The 14,256-nt window shown below is 36.7% G+C and overlaps 1 protein-coding gene across 1 annotated transcript in view; it reads left to right on the top strand.

Annotated features, from left to right (window-relative positions):
- Positions 1-14,256, top strand: part of LOC105832301 (fringe glycosyltransferase) — an 88,895-nt gene that overhangs the window by 70,756 nt on the left and 3,883 nt on the right. The window contains exons 7-8 of the mRNA XM_012673120.3: positions 12,757-12,922; positions 13,836-13,921. Of these exons, the coding sequence (XP_012528574.1) occupies positions 12,757-12,922; positions 13,836-13,921 (252 nt within the window). The remainder of the gene's footprint in view (positions 1-12,756; positions 12,923-13,835; positions 13,922-14,256) is intronic.

The following is a 14,256-nucleotide window of genomic DNA, read 5'->3' as shown; positions in this document are numbered from 1 at the left end:
TCATAAAATCTCTTCATTTGATCGGCGATCTGATCGGTTTATTCAGAGCTCACGGTCCTCCCCGCTCTTGCTCATTCCTCACCCGCTCGTCGTCCTGCTCATCAACTCGCGCTCGCCCTCGTCCTCAGCCTCCTTATACGGATTCGGTTGCAGAACGAAACGCGAGGATGAACGCGAATCGGTCTAACAAAAAAGCCGGCACCTGGGAGGGCTCGCGAATTAGTTGTACCTCCCTTTTTCTCATTTTTTTTTTTCCATTCTAGCTTCGTCACGCTCTTCCGTTCATTCTGCGATATACACGGTCCCAGCATTATCCCGCCTGCCGCCGCGCCGCGCGGGGACAGGGGAGGGAAACGCGGGCAAGTACATCGAACGGCTTTCTCATTCAGAGCCGGCGGACGATTCTCTCGTCGGCACCATTTTATTTCGCCGGACGTAATCCGCGGCGGCATTACGCTTTATCTGCTCGCACGATTTATGCGCGACTGTACGCCGCCGCGCGCCGGTCGATGACAGTCTACAATTTATGCTTATCGTTATAATTTCATACTTTTCCGCCGCTGCTGGGAATTAAGAGGGACAATAATCTCATTTCTTCCTTTTTTTTTTTTGTTTCAAAGACGCCGCTCGCGACTGCTGCGAAAAGAGGTAAAATTTCGTTACCGGTTGCCCGTGAATTATTCCGCGCGAAATTTCCATGCATTTTTCCGCGCTGGTTCGCGACGCTCGAGCTCGCCGGTCATTCCGCGCCATTTCTTTAACTTCTGAGCCACGTATTTTACGTTTCACGTTACTTTCACATTATTTCAGACGCCGTCAGGATGATACTGACGCGACAGTAAGTACAGCCGGTAATCCCACTTGTCTTTCTTTCTAAGAACGGCACAATTACGTTCATGCGTTTTAATTTATTCTGCTCAAGATGCTTTTTCGCACTTAAGAAAGTAGCAGATATCACGCTGCCACTTTTCATTTTGCGCGAGTGAACATTCTTCATCGGAGTAGCTCTGGAGAAGAAAACGCTTTCAGCACCTTTTCGCGTACTTTTCTTTCAGCCAACGGCTATTTAGGATTTTATTTCATTGTTAACAAGTCAGAAAGAAAGAAAACCGCTTTTAGTCTTTCTTTCTTTTCTACTATCTAGCTGACAGCGCACGGTCTAATTAGTCAAATATTAATCAGGTATTCTGCTAAAAAAGTATTTAATTTACTTGCAGAAGTTGCTTTTTATCTCATGAATTGGACTGTGAAGGAGTAACGTTACGATTTTTGCGATAATCTCGCCTTTGTTATTTAACTATTTATTTTATTACTTTATTTATAGAATGCAGATCCTAATGTTAGATATTTTTTGAAGATAAGATACCGGCGTGCTTTCAGACATACTGTTTCTTGCGCGATAAATTATTGTAGTCGTCCAAGCAGGTTGTCCTTCGACTTCAACGCGTTCTCACGTTCGTTATAAGATCCACCTGAAGGTATAGTGGACGTTTCATTTATTGCTTCTAGGTTCACCTACCGTACGTTTACATACATTTTGTTGATTCTATTGCTATAATTCTTTTACAGAATTGATGCATAATAAATTAATGATTAAAACGTAATCAGTGAGAACTATAATTTATTATTTCTAACGATAATTAATTTCAAGTATATTTTTTATTTTGAAGATAAGCACTACGTAAAATTTAATTGCTTTTTAAAGCATTTTTTATGACAAAAAAATTTTAAGTGACACTTGATTCAGAAAAGCAATTAAATTTTATAAAATTCTATAATAAAGCAACGACTAATTTCTTTTTTTATTATCTTATTTTTGTTTGAATTACATCTAATAATTTTCAAATAACCATCACAGTAGAGTACGTGACGTGAGGTAGGATCGGAATAATTTTCGATACTTGAAATAATCAAAAGTCGTTTTTTTTTAAACTTGTATGTTTTATTGTCACGATTGAAAATGAAAGTTATTTGCGCATTTGTGGCATTGAAATTTCAACTTACAGTAATTATATCGATTTCAATCTCTACCAAGAAAATCCGAATAAATCCGAATCTGTAATAAATCCGAATACGTGCAGCGGTTCCGCCGTCGTGTTAGCCATTAATCGAGCAACGAAGGGGGATAATGGTCAGTTATCTAGTGGCTCTCGCGGAAATGGATCTTAATTAACGGCGAACGCAAGAAGCCGCCGTTCGTTACAATGGGACTGGTGAGACGAACGGGTTGATTACCACCCACGTGCAGATGCGGGGAAGTGCCAGCAGGAAGGCTTGCGTGGAGCACGTTGCGTACGCCCGCTCTTATGCGTATACCTATATTTACATCATTTCCTTGTTAGCGCGGAGTGCGCACGCGGAAAGAGGAGGCTGAAGGAGGAAGAGGGCAATAAATAAGAGAGATTAAAGCGCAAGGAGACGATAAATGCTGCGCGATGCTTCTACGACAAATTCAGTTAGCGGGGGATATTTTACAGGATATAGAACCATGAATATCGTTGCATTTACAGATGTCAAAGAATAGTTTAAGAAACAAATTTTAATACTCAGGCTTAGATAGTTACGGAGAAAGCTTGCTTTTTTTCAATTAACTTAAATTTTATATGTATATATATGTTTTACAAAAATATATTTTATATTTAACATTTAACATTTATAAATTTTAATATTAATAGCCTGTGATTAATAATCGTATTCTCTAAAACAAACGAATGAGAAAAGCATCGCTTTCTTATAAATCGATTGTTTGATGAAAATTAAGGTAACAATAAAAAAAAAGGAAGTCGATAATTTCAAGATTTTCTATATACATAGATTTGTACTTCCTGGCTTTAGTGTTTCTTGCTGTTCGTTTTCTCGTTTGTGTACTTTATCTTTCTATCAGAAATTATAGGAAAATAAAAGCAAGAAATCACTAAAAACTATCTTCTCCCTAGTGCTCCTAACTTTACGATCTTTGTGCCTATCGATTATAACGTTAACGTAGCGAGGAAAATTGCGCAGAGAGAAATGAAGTAAAAATCGAAGCGCAACGTGAAACGTCAACATCCTTCACCAGGTAATGAAACCGGTGTAATCACGGGAAGCTGAAATCTCGATGCTTCAAAGACTCACATAATCTTTAAATTATCTCTATATTTATGCCTGAAATAATAAGGTAATAATATGGATAAGCTGCGCCGCTGTAAAAAATGTCTTTTTTTTTTATTTTATTGATTTTATTTCTCATTCTCAGATATCTGGCTGTCGGTCGATCCGCGGGTCGTTTTCAAAACGCTGCAGATCATGTCCCCTCTGCTTGTTGACTTCACCACTTCGCACTTTTTTCTCTTATTTTCTCTTTTTCGTTTCGTTCGGTGCTTATATATACGCGTATATACCTGTTCGTCCAGCATTTTTATTGCCCTTAAAAAAGAACCTGAAGGTGTACACCTGCGAGTGAGCGCTTAGTTTCGCTCGCCGACAGCTTCCTCCTTTAAATCCGTTGGATTCCGACTTGATCGTAAACGATTGCTATAGGGTATCTTTGGGAGATTTCTCTCGGCGATGACACGCGGAGTCCGATTCGGGAATAACAGGAGTCGCAATTTGCCGCTTAATTTGCAAATGCTGTAAATCCGGTTTGGAATTACGAATTTTAATGAGATACACGTGTTTAAATTGACATTGCATTACAAAATATTGAAAACTTGATTTGCGTTGTTGTTTTTTTTTTTTTTTTTAAGTAAATTTACTAAATGGTAATCGTCATTAAATTTGTGTAAGCTAATTATGAACAGTCAGTCAAGATATTGATTGTGAAAAATTTAATCAGGAATTTATCCTGCAATCTTTTTAATATGTATTTATATTTACTGAGTTAGGAATATACACACATTTATTAATATTACAAAAAACGTATGATTAAGGTACTTCGCGTATACCAGAGAACCATTAAAGAAGATCTATTGAGAATCAGAGATTTAGAGAATATGTATTTCTCTAAGAAAAATAACATTATCTTAGACAAGATAGATATACTTGAGTAAAACATTATATTTTATCCTAAGAAAGATATACAAGCGAAGAGGCTCTCGTAATTTCTCATAAATTTCTTGTTAAGAAAAAAAAAAGATTTCACGCGTGTGTAATGCGAACAGCAGCATTTAAGTTGTTTTCTTGTGTGATTTTTTTCGGGTTTCTTACCGTAATCAGGTTACGAACCGGGAATGCATAGCGTTTTCTTTCGGTCGCGTCGTCGAAATTACACGGTGAGAAATAAGAAAAAGGAAAGTGTTAAGGAAAGTCAAGAATTGCGATGTCTTTTTTAATAAAATTTATTTTAATTGCTTCCTGATTTATTATAATTACGAATCTAATTTATTATTACGATTTATTATGCAATTTGGGATTTTATTTATTTATTATCTAAATTTTTAAGCGAGTTCTTTACCTGATTTAATTGCTACAAAGTCCATAAAGTCGTGGGATTTGTGTTTCCGTTATAAATTGGAGACACATTTAATCTTATCGGGACTAACGAATTAAAATCGTCCCTCGGGTTTCGGCCCGGCCCGAAAGTCCCGATAATAAACGTGTCGGAATAATTCCGCGGTCGGTGAGAAACGAAAAAAAGAGTCGTCGGACCGAGAGAACGCGGAGAGAAAGAGAAGAGGGGGAATCAGAGATTCGACGAAGCTCGCGTCCGAGGATCTCTTCGATTCCCTTATTGCTTGCCTAATTGGATTCCTTTCTACCATCGGCGCGATCGCCGCGTATACATCTATCAGCCCGCGGCTTGTGAAACCAATTTGGGGATTCCTATACATACATATATATATGTATATATGCAGTTGGTGCTCGCGCGGTGATCTATAGGTCGAAAACTATAGCGACCCTTCTGTTTTCTCCCTTTTGTTCTTCGAAGCGTATTAGACTTCCCGTCAATACTTTTTCTCAATCGCATTATAATATGCGTTTTATATACAGCACGCAGAATGTGTGCTGTAGTTTAAGTCAAGGTTGAATTTTTCTTTGCAAAAAATTTTGCTGAACTTTATTATTTTTTATCTTTTTAATATTAGATATTTAAACGTCAAATTTATTAAATGCAGTACAATTTTTTTAGCTTGTGTGTTGAAATAAAAATTGCAATTAAATTACATGAATAAATCGAAAATAATTTTGTGTGCACACGTTTAGTAGATACGCGTGTGTATACATCTCAATTCCACGTTAAACTCACGCTGCCGCCGTGTTTTATTGCTCGATGTCTTCGTGCACCATCCACCTCGATCGATATCGATTCAATTGCGAATACACGACGTGTTTTCACGATCAGTGACTATACTTTACCTTTCACGTCAGATTGGAAACGAATGGATGGAGTTGCGTGCGATATGTCTAAATCTTATCTAAATCAAATTACTTAATAAGATTTTGTAAGAGTGAGGTAATAACCGAATTTTTTATATTGATTACTATTTTTATTTTAAAGTTTTTATGTTAGTGTCACATTAAGTTAAAATAAACTTAATGATTAATATTTTTTATCTTTTCCATATTTAACTTACATTTTATTTATTTATCACTGATTATGCTCACAAACTATACTAATATACCATACAAACTATATATTTTATTAAGAAAAGTATATTGTAAATTGGTTAGAGAATTTATATTTAAAAAGACTTATTTTGATACTTATTTTATATATATTTAAAGTTTGTAATCTGCTTTATTTGCTACAAAATTCTAAGTGAAAAATTTTTTAATTTTTTAAGTAAACTTATAAATAAGAAATATGTGGAAATAAAGTAACTCCTTTCATCTCTGTTCAGTATTTATTATATACGATATATTATATTGGAGGTGTATTCTATGAAAATTAAAATCAATCATGTTTGATATCGTGTTCTATAAAACGTAAAAGCAAGAGGCTTTATAAATGTACTCTATTCGATTGATGGTACGTATGCGTACATATGCGGGTACGTATTTGACGATCAATGCAGCGTTTTTTCAATCATCAACCGAGAGCTATTTTGCAAGCTGAAACAAATAATGCAACGTAGTAGAAAGATATGAAATATAAATTCTTTATTTGCGACAAACAAGTGTGTGAACATGAACGTGTCAACTTCGATAATATATCTGTTTTTAATATATTCATATCTGATACGCAAGTTATATCTGTCAATTATAGTATGGCATATAAATGTCAAATTTATTAAAAAATGACGGTCTGTCCTCCGTGTCTCTGATAATCAAAGAACTTTATAAATCATCAACAAACTTTTTATTGTTTTTTATAGCGTGTTTCTTTTAAGTATTTGTCTCTTTTTATTTTAGAAGTGTTACTTAGCGTTGTGATAAAGTAATATACTAATTTTAACGTATTAATTTTTTATTTACTCTATGAATTTGAATAAATGTGAACAATAAATTTGGAGCACTGTATTAACAAAATATTAACTTTTGATAATTTATCGTTTACGCGTATAAGCTTGATTTTTAGTTTAGTAATATTTTAGATCGACAGAGAATTAAACTAAATTGATTTGAAAAATTCAATATTCTTTTTCACAAATTGATTGATTATGTATAATTATACAATAATGAGAGAAAATAGAGACATATTTATGATAATATATTAATTATAATAAATATAACGGCTAATTTAATGCCGCGCATTATTTTTGATTTGATGGACAGAGATATGTGTACTAAAGGAAATTTTTAAAATTGTGGCAAAATGACAATCAAGAGAATTCTTCTCCGAACTTGTTCACATCGCGTGTTCGTGTGTCTTTCGCCATCGAACAAACAACAACGAAAAGTACCAAGGACGCGTCTCCAAGGAGGCGAGCTTCTCCCCTCGCGTACCGCGCGTCCTCGATTCTTTTTCCTTATAACCCCGAAAATTCGAATTCGTTGCCGCCAGGTATTTTAACGAGACCGATGCGTCCGTGGCGGCGGTGTGCCGAAAGGACGGCGGGTGACGAACGACAGGGTGGGAGCGGGTGTGTGTACACGAATTCGGGACTAATCTTCCCAATTAAAAAGGACCCGGTGACCGTAGCGGAGAGAAACGGCGGGTACGACAGGCACAGATTCGAGAATCCGCCGATGGTATTCGCTAATGAGTGCGATTCCTCTAGCTCTCTCCGTTTCTCGCTCGCTCTCTATTCCCTTCTCTTCGGGCTTTTTTTTCTCTCCCGCTCTCTTTTTCGGCTACATGTCTAGGGCGGTCGCGAATCTGTGGGTACTGGAAAACGTTAATTAAACACGCCACTTCCGAACGTTTTGCGTAAAACAGGATCGTCGTTAATTGGACGGTCGCCACAGAGACTTTCGGCAAGTTATCTCGTCGCGAAGCGTGAGAATATTGTGCAGGGCAATTTCGGCAAAACCGGGCCGGGAGAGGAAGCTCACCGTTAAAATATTTGCAGGGTTTATGAAACAAGTTTTTAACGATCGAAGATTTAATTCTTCATTAGGCATTAACTCGCTGATCTGTTTCAGATAAAAATTAAAAAATTCTGAAAGGTAACAGGAATTTTTTCTTATTTATTGTTAATGACAAAGCTGAAAAATCAATTACACTTCTATTTAATATATATAATAATAGATAAATTATTTAATATACATTTACATAAGGTAAAGCATTTTAGTGTACATTAATTTGAAAATTGATAGAATTATTGGTGGCTGTTGTAGTCTGATTTCGGCACAGATAAATTAATTTTATTTCTAAAATAAAGGGGTGCCATATCGCGCCATTTACGAGATAAATGCACTTTATTACCGGAGCGGTGATGCAAATCGTCCAATTTTTTACGCGAGTGATTTCCAGGTGATAAACGCGACCGCTTCCTCTCTTCCCATGCGAAATCAATCTTGTTAATAGAGAACTCGTTAATTAAAGGATGCACACGACCGAGTAAACGTCAAACTGTTCGAAAGAGTGTTGGATGGTACTCTGTCAGAGAGCATTATATCAACGTAGTAGGTCCCGCATCGCGAGTGCTTCATTTCGTTGTTACCTTATTTTATCCTGTCGAGCGCACCTGCACTCTCTCCTTTTCCTTCTCTTCCTCCTCCTCCTCCTCCTCTATTCGTTTAGTCGGTTGAGAGGTTCTCGTTGCATCGCAAATGTATGCAGGCCGTACACGACCTAGCCTAAGAAGCGCATTTCTGGTTCCGCACATTCAACGACCCCGAAAGATATCGGATTATGTATCCGATGGTCGTCTAACAAATGGGAATGCGGCGATCCGCATCGTCAAAGGGCGCAGGCCAGAGCTTCTAATAGGTAGGCGAACCGAAATACCGAGCTAGTTTTCAAGCTGGACTAACTCCGGTAGCGATCCATTAGATCTCGATTTCTGCATTATTATTTCAAATTCATTAACTTCAATTTGAATTGTTGAATTTCGTAAACCTCTCCCATGACTATATGAATTATAGTTGGTGGTTAGAATTAAACTATGGTCATCTTAATCACAGTTAAATTATTTTAAAAAATTAATGACAATAGACCACAAAATTAATGACAATACACCATCTAAATTGGCGTTATGCGTTTAATCAGCTTTCAAATTCTGTACTTTTGGTGAGCTAAATTCATGTTTTACGGATAAATCGTTATATTTATTTATTTCATTTTGTCATATAATATTTGTGTCACATTTCTCTTTTAAGTTTTACTTTTCTGAATTTAATGTTCAAAATTTAAGTGAATTTTTGTACGATTAAGAAATATTAAAAAAGAAATATAATAATATATATAATTTATTTTAAAAAGAGCCACATTAAAAAAATGTTCTATTTTTACTTGGAATTTTGAATAAAATCCCTGGAATTCCGAGAAAATTCTCAAAAAATTCCTTCACAAAATTTGAGTAAACACCCTTGCACAATTGCAAATTGAAATCTTTACTTCTAATTTAGTCGCTGCCGGTATTTAGGAATTTCTTCTTTTCTTATCCCCAACATACCGAACGTGCATCCCATTCCGAAAGATTTTCGTGTACCTTCAGGGACGGCGGCACCCTTTTGAGACATTTGTCCGTTCGTGTTCTTTCACGTGTCTGGCACTCTTCTCCTTCCTCTCACGCGAAGTTGCTGGCCGATATATGTATATATCGGGGGGGGGGGGGGTTTGGTCACCGAAGTTGTGACTACCTGCCCGTCGCCTCTAATTGGCACGATTTATGTCCTTCGTGGATCGTGCATCTCTCGCCTCGCCTCGCGCTCGTAGCCATCAGGCATCGGCTCTCTTCGCCTGTCGAAATTTCCGTCGATTCATGTGAATCGGCGTCGCTTTTGAGACGAGAGATCGCGACCACCTGTTGCAGGACTTTCGCAGGGGAGAGACGCGCAATTTCGTTCGACGTAGTAGAGTCCGTTGGAACGGACGACAGTCGTAGAAAACGCCTCCTAAACGAGGGTTATCGGCGAGGGCAGTTACGAGCAGTTACAGGAACCATTGGTTCCGCGTTCCTTAATGGAGACTACGTGTTCGCGTTACGAGGTGACGATCGCGAGAATAATTTCGCGATCGATCGTGCGTAAATCCCCGTGCACACACGCGATCGTCGTCCCTATATCGGTTGCGGCTACGAACGAACCATCGTCGTCGTCGTCGTCGTCATCATCATCATCATCATCATCATCGTTATTGCTAACGGCACCGACGACAGTACACGACGGCGGATCGGTGCCGATTAATGGCGCGAATTAACGAATTAATAGAAGGGGATTCGTTACTGCGGAGCCACGGCAGTGTATCGCGTGGTTGTCAGCAGCAGAGGCGCGCTTAATAAATGCGAAGGGGGCTTGGGCTTTAATGCGGACCGACCAGTTTGAAGCGGAGAAGCGGTAGCGATCGCGCAACAGCGGCAGCAACGGCAGTTACGAGCAGCAGGTGTACCTCTCCCGCTCGACCTAATCTACATGAGCAGGAATGCAGCCGAATTAAAGCCACGGCCTTCTTGTTTGTCGGTTGTCGTCGTCGCCGGCGCGGTAATTAAACGTTTACGTCATGCGCACCCGAAATCACTCGGGTTTCCTCATCGTTTCTTCGTCCGTGTCTCGAACGAGTCGTAAATGAGCTAGATTATAAAGAAGAGTAACAATCGCGTCGGAACGAGCGCGTTATTAGGTGAAAAGTGATCGTTACTTGGCGCGCGATGATCGAACGGAAACATATCCGATGCTCTAGCGCTTTGATTAATGCTAAGATTAATGAAGAATATGACGGTGAGAAATGAACGTCAAACGCTTCTCAAACGCAGCGCTCGATCTCACAGGATTATTATTGGCGAGTTATCTATGGGAATGTCGAATGGACCGAGTTGTGCCAGTTGCATCACGTATCTCCGGAGGGTAGCGCGGATACGAGAGAAATAATGGGACACTACTGCATGATTGGCCTTATTTCACGATTCCAACCTGGTGCTGGCCCCGAGTCAATTATACTTTTTTTTTTTTTAATGAGCAGTATTCTTTTTTGCGACAATCTTCGTCGTACTTGTGTACCTTCCCCCTTCCATACCCGAGAGCGACTTTCACGTCGGGGCAGCGGCGTTCCGCCGCCGTGTTTCCGGCCGACCTTAATCGTGCATGCGTGTCGAGTGCCACGCGAAGGACTTAAGGACCTTAGCCCCGGCATCGCGTGACTTTCGGGGTGGTGCATAGCGTCGGGTAATTTATTCCCGCCGGGGACCCCCGTCCCGAGGTTCCGTGACGTGTCCCCGTCCCTTTTTTCCCCGTAATTCGCCGCGCGCGGATGAACGACCGTCGCGAAAGGGGTTAGCGAAAACAGGGGGATCGGCGTGCTTCTGCGGGCGCACGGACACATAAGGTGGTGCGTGGCGCCATGGGAATGAGTTAATTACTTCATATGCAACGCGGGTAGTGGCCGGTAATTATTTCATGTAGTAGCAGATGCCCATAAACGGATGTTCGAGCGGTACATAATCGGTAAATTACGTTCGCATATGTCTCACAGCATTTTTAATAAAGTTAATAATTAGCTGTTATTCTCAGCTTGATGTTGATGGAAAAATTATATTATAATGAGAATTGCATTTATAAAAGAACGATATTTTTTTTAATGTGTTAACATTTTAATTCAACGATATTTAAGAGTTGTATATACTCGAGGGAAAAATTGTGACCGTTTTTCTCTTAGAGTATAATATTTTATTATGGCACTTAGAATAATACATTTATGTTTCATATTTGATTTATTTAATGAACATATTAAAATAATTTTTATAAATATAAATTATAATTAATTTTAATCTTTTCTGTGTGCTTTTTTGATTAATAAAATGTATAATGTAATATTAACAACTGAATTGTATCAAGCAAAGAATTAGTTTTACAAAAATCTTTTCTGTTAATTTTTCGGCATTTAATTTATATAATTCTAGAAGAAAATCAAATAAAGTTTAGTAGATTTTGTTAATTTAATTAACTTATTCTGACATTACAGTATTGTTCCATAATTATATTACTGATTGTTTCTAAAATCTCGTTAAACTTGCGGTTTTATTAGATAATTAGATACTAAGTACAAATATAAAATACAAATATAAAAACCAAATTATCGTTAAATGTGTTGACTAAACTTGGGGGTATTTAAATTTTGATATCAGGATGAAGATCAACGGGCAAAGTAAAAAATATGTAGCGCTTAGTTAACAATTTTTTATTTAATATGACACTGACTATCAGCTTTTTGATCACGATTCTGATTCTTGGTGATATCGTGTTTTTTATACTCGTTTCTCTTATTTCATTCAGAAGCGGCAATCACATGAATTTTATGGTTGACTTTATCGATCGAGTCTTCAATTTACAGAGTGTGTGTTGTAGGCCATACCTTAAGTCGATGGCAGAGAACAAGATGTAAATGTCTGTGTATATCGCAGTCGTGGACATAGGGTAAGGTAGAGAAGAAAGACTTTTACAAAAAAAATATACAGAAATCTTTTCTAAAAAATTTATTAAAATAGATTTGTATGTGAAATAACTTATATAGTAGACCTTAAAATTGTTTTAAACTATATGTGTGAATGCTTCTTTTTATAATTGATTTTTATAAGGAAAAAAGTCGGCAGAATTGGAAATTTAGGACAAAAAATCAATAAGTTTTAATAAATGTTATTATCTAAATAACTTTTAAATTTTAATTTTAAAAAAGGTTTTAAAGAAATAGTTTCTTTTTTCATCACCAGATAGAAGCAGTCATCAGTCAGTATATACAGTACTGGATGCGACCACGTGAGGTCTCTTTCGTCATGTCACGTGTCTACTTCTTCCGCGTTCCAAGGCTTAAAAGATAACATTCAATAATCACATTCAGCAGTATAATCTTGCAACAATTTTGCAATTATTAAACATCAAAGCCAAACATAATTGATTTTTACTTTTATATTTAAATTAATTTTGCGGAATAATAATTGTTATGTAAAAATTATTATACAAAGGCTCAACGATTTTTTGACATGTGAGAATTCGTGGTATACAATCGTGCGTACTATATATTGTGATGCGCAAATTTTTAAATGCTTGTTCGAGACACATCGTATTAATCAACTTGATATTAAAGATCATGTATCAAAATAATAATTTCGATTATTTTGTTTCTCTTAAAATGCGCTCGTTCATACAACGGATGAGACCAATTATTTTAATGTTAATAAATTAGTTTCTGTGCAAGTCGGAAATAGTGACAATAATTTGCGGCATTCGTGTTTGTTTCAGGGGAGGAAAATTTATCACCGTCGGCGACAGAATCAGATTGCCAGACGATGTGACAATGGGGTATATAATCGAGTACCTCCTGAAAAAGCAACTCACTGTGGTGGAGCAGTTCCACTCGCATTTGGAGCTGATGAAGTTCCTGAACAAGGATACCTTCCACGAACAGGTAATTCTAAGCATGAGGTTTTTTTTATGAGGGAGCTCATATTTTAATTAATTATTTGTGTATTATTTTCCTTTGTTTATATTAAATATATATGCATAACGTGTATGTACACGTAATAATAGCAAAACTCGGAAAGATTTAGGTTTGACTAATTTTGATTGTAATTTTTAATAGTAATGAGAAACTTATTGTCACCAATGGTAATTGAACAAAATACATATAATAATAATAGACTTATAATCGACCAAACTGGCATGATTTATTACAAAACTACAATGTTTCGACTCTTGCTTTGGGCCCTTATCAAGTAGGAATGTCTATGCTTGTGAATTACAACATTATCCGTCAAAGATACAAACATTTTTGGCATAAGGTAAAATATAAAGTATAAAGCATAAAGTAAAATTGTATCGTAGTAAAAAATGTAAAAGTCAAATGTAAGATGTCATTGTTAGTAAGCAGTCAGAGCAAAACTTAAATAATTTTATCATATTAGAATAAAATTTTTGTTTTTAAACATATTATATATTAAAGGTTACTTAAATTTAAATTCATGACTTTTTACAATAAAGAAATGAATATTTGTGAATTATTAGCCAACATAATACAAGGTCGAGCAAGATCGAGTTACGAAATGTGCGAGTAGCCAGCAAAATGCTGGTACAAAAAGTATTTTCTTTCACTACTATTGTATTACTCGCACATATTCTATACATATTGTGCGAAATAAGATACAATTGTATCTTATTTCGCACAATATGTATAGAAATGTAATATACGCATGCATATGCTTCACACAAATAATATCGATTTTGATATTATGGTGTCATCCAATGTCTGATGTTTAATTTTATGATGAGGAAAGTTTTTGTAATTTTTAATGAATTAAGGAACTCTTTTGTGTTTTTTACAGATCTCTTTTAGTTATTCCAAAGGACCTAGAGACGAGTGGAATATCCTGAAGATTGATGGCTTCAGTATGAAGGACGATCCAAAGAGGTAATTGCTTTATATTGTATTTTATGTCCATTTTAAACACATTTCAACGTGGAAATATCTTCGATGTTTGATCAATTTGCATCAGTATTGACACTATGCAAAAATGCATAAATTTAAATTGATATACTTTGCGATGGAAAGTTCTGTTTGTATTATAATGTTCTGTTTCTTTTGGAATCCCTTTGTGTGCTCTTTCGTGGCGCAATGCTACATCAAAGCTTCAATTATGTCTATAATTATTAATTCTTCGTGGAGTGCTCGCGTAGAGCTGGTCGGATAAGGAGACTTTGGCAGAAAAAACTAAGTTAAAGCACTTCTACAGTTCCGTAAAAAAG

The sequence above is a fragment of the Monomorium pharaonis genome, chromosome 3 (genome assembly GCF_013373865.1).
Source record: "Monomorium pharaonis isolate MP-MQ-018 chromosome 3, ASM1337386v2, whole genome shotgun sequence".
Taxonomy (NCBI): Eukaryota; Metazoa; Arthropoda; class Insecta; order Hymenoptera; family Formicidae; genus Monomorium; species Monomorium pharaonis.
The sequence above is the reverse complement of the archived record's forward strand: the minus strand, read 5'-3'. Positions and strand labels throughout refer to the sequence as shown.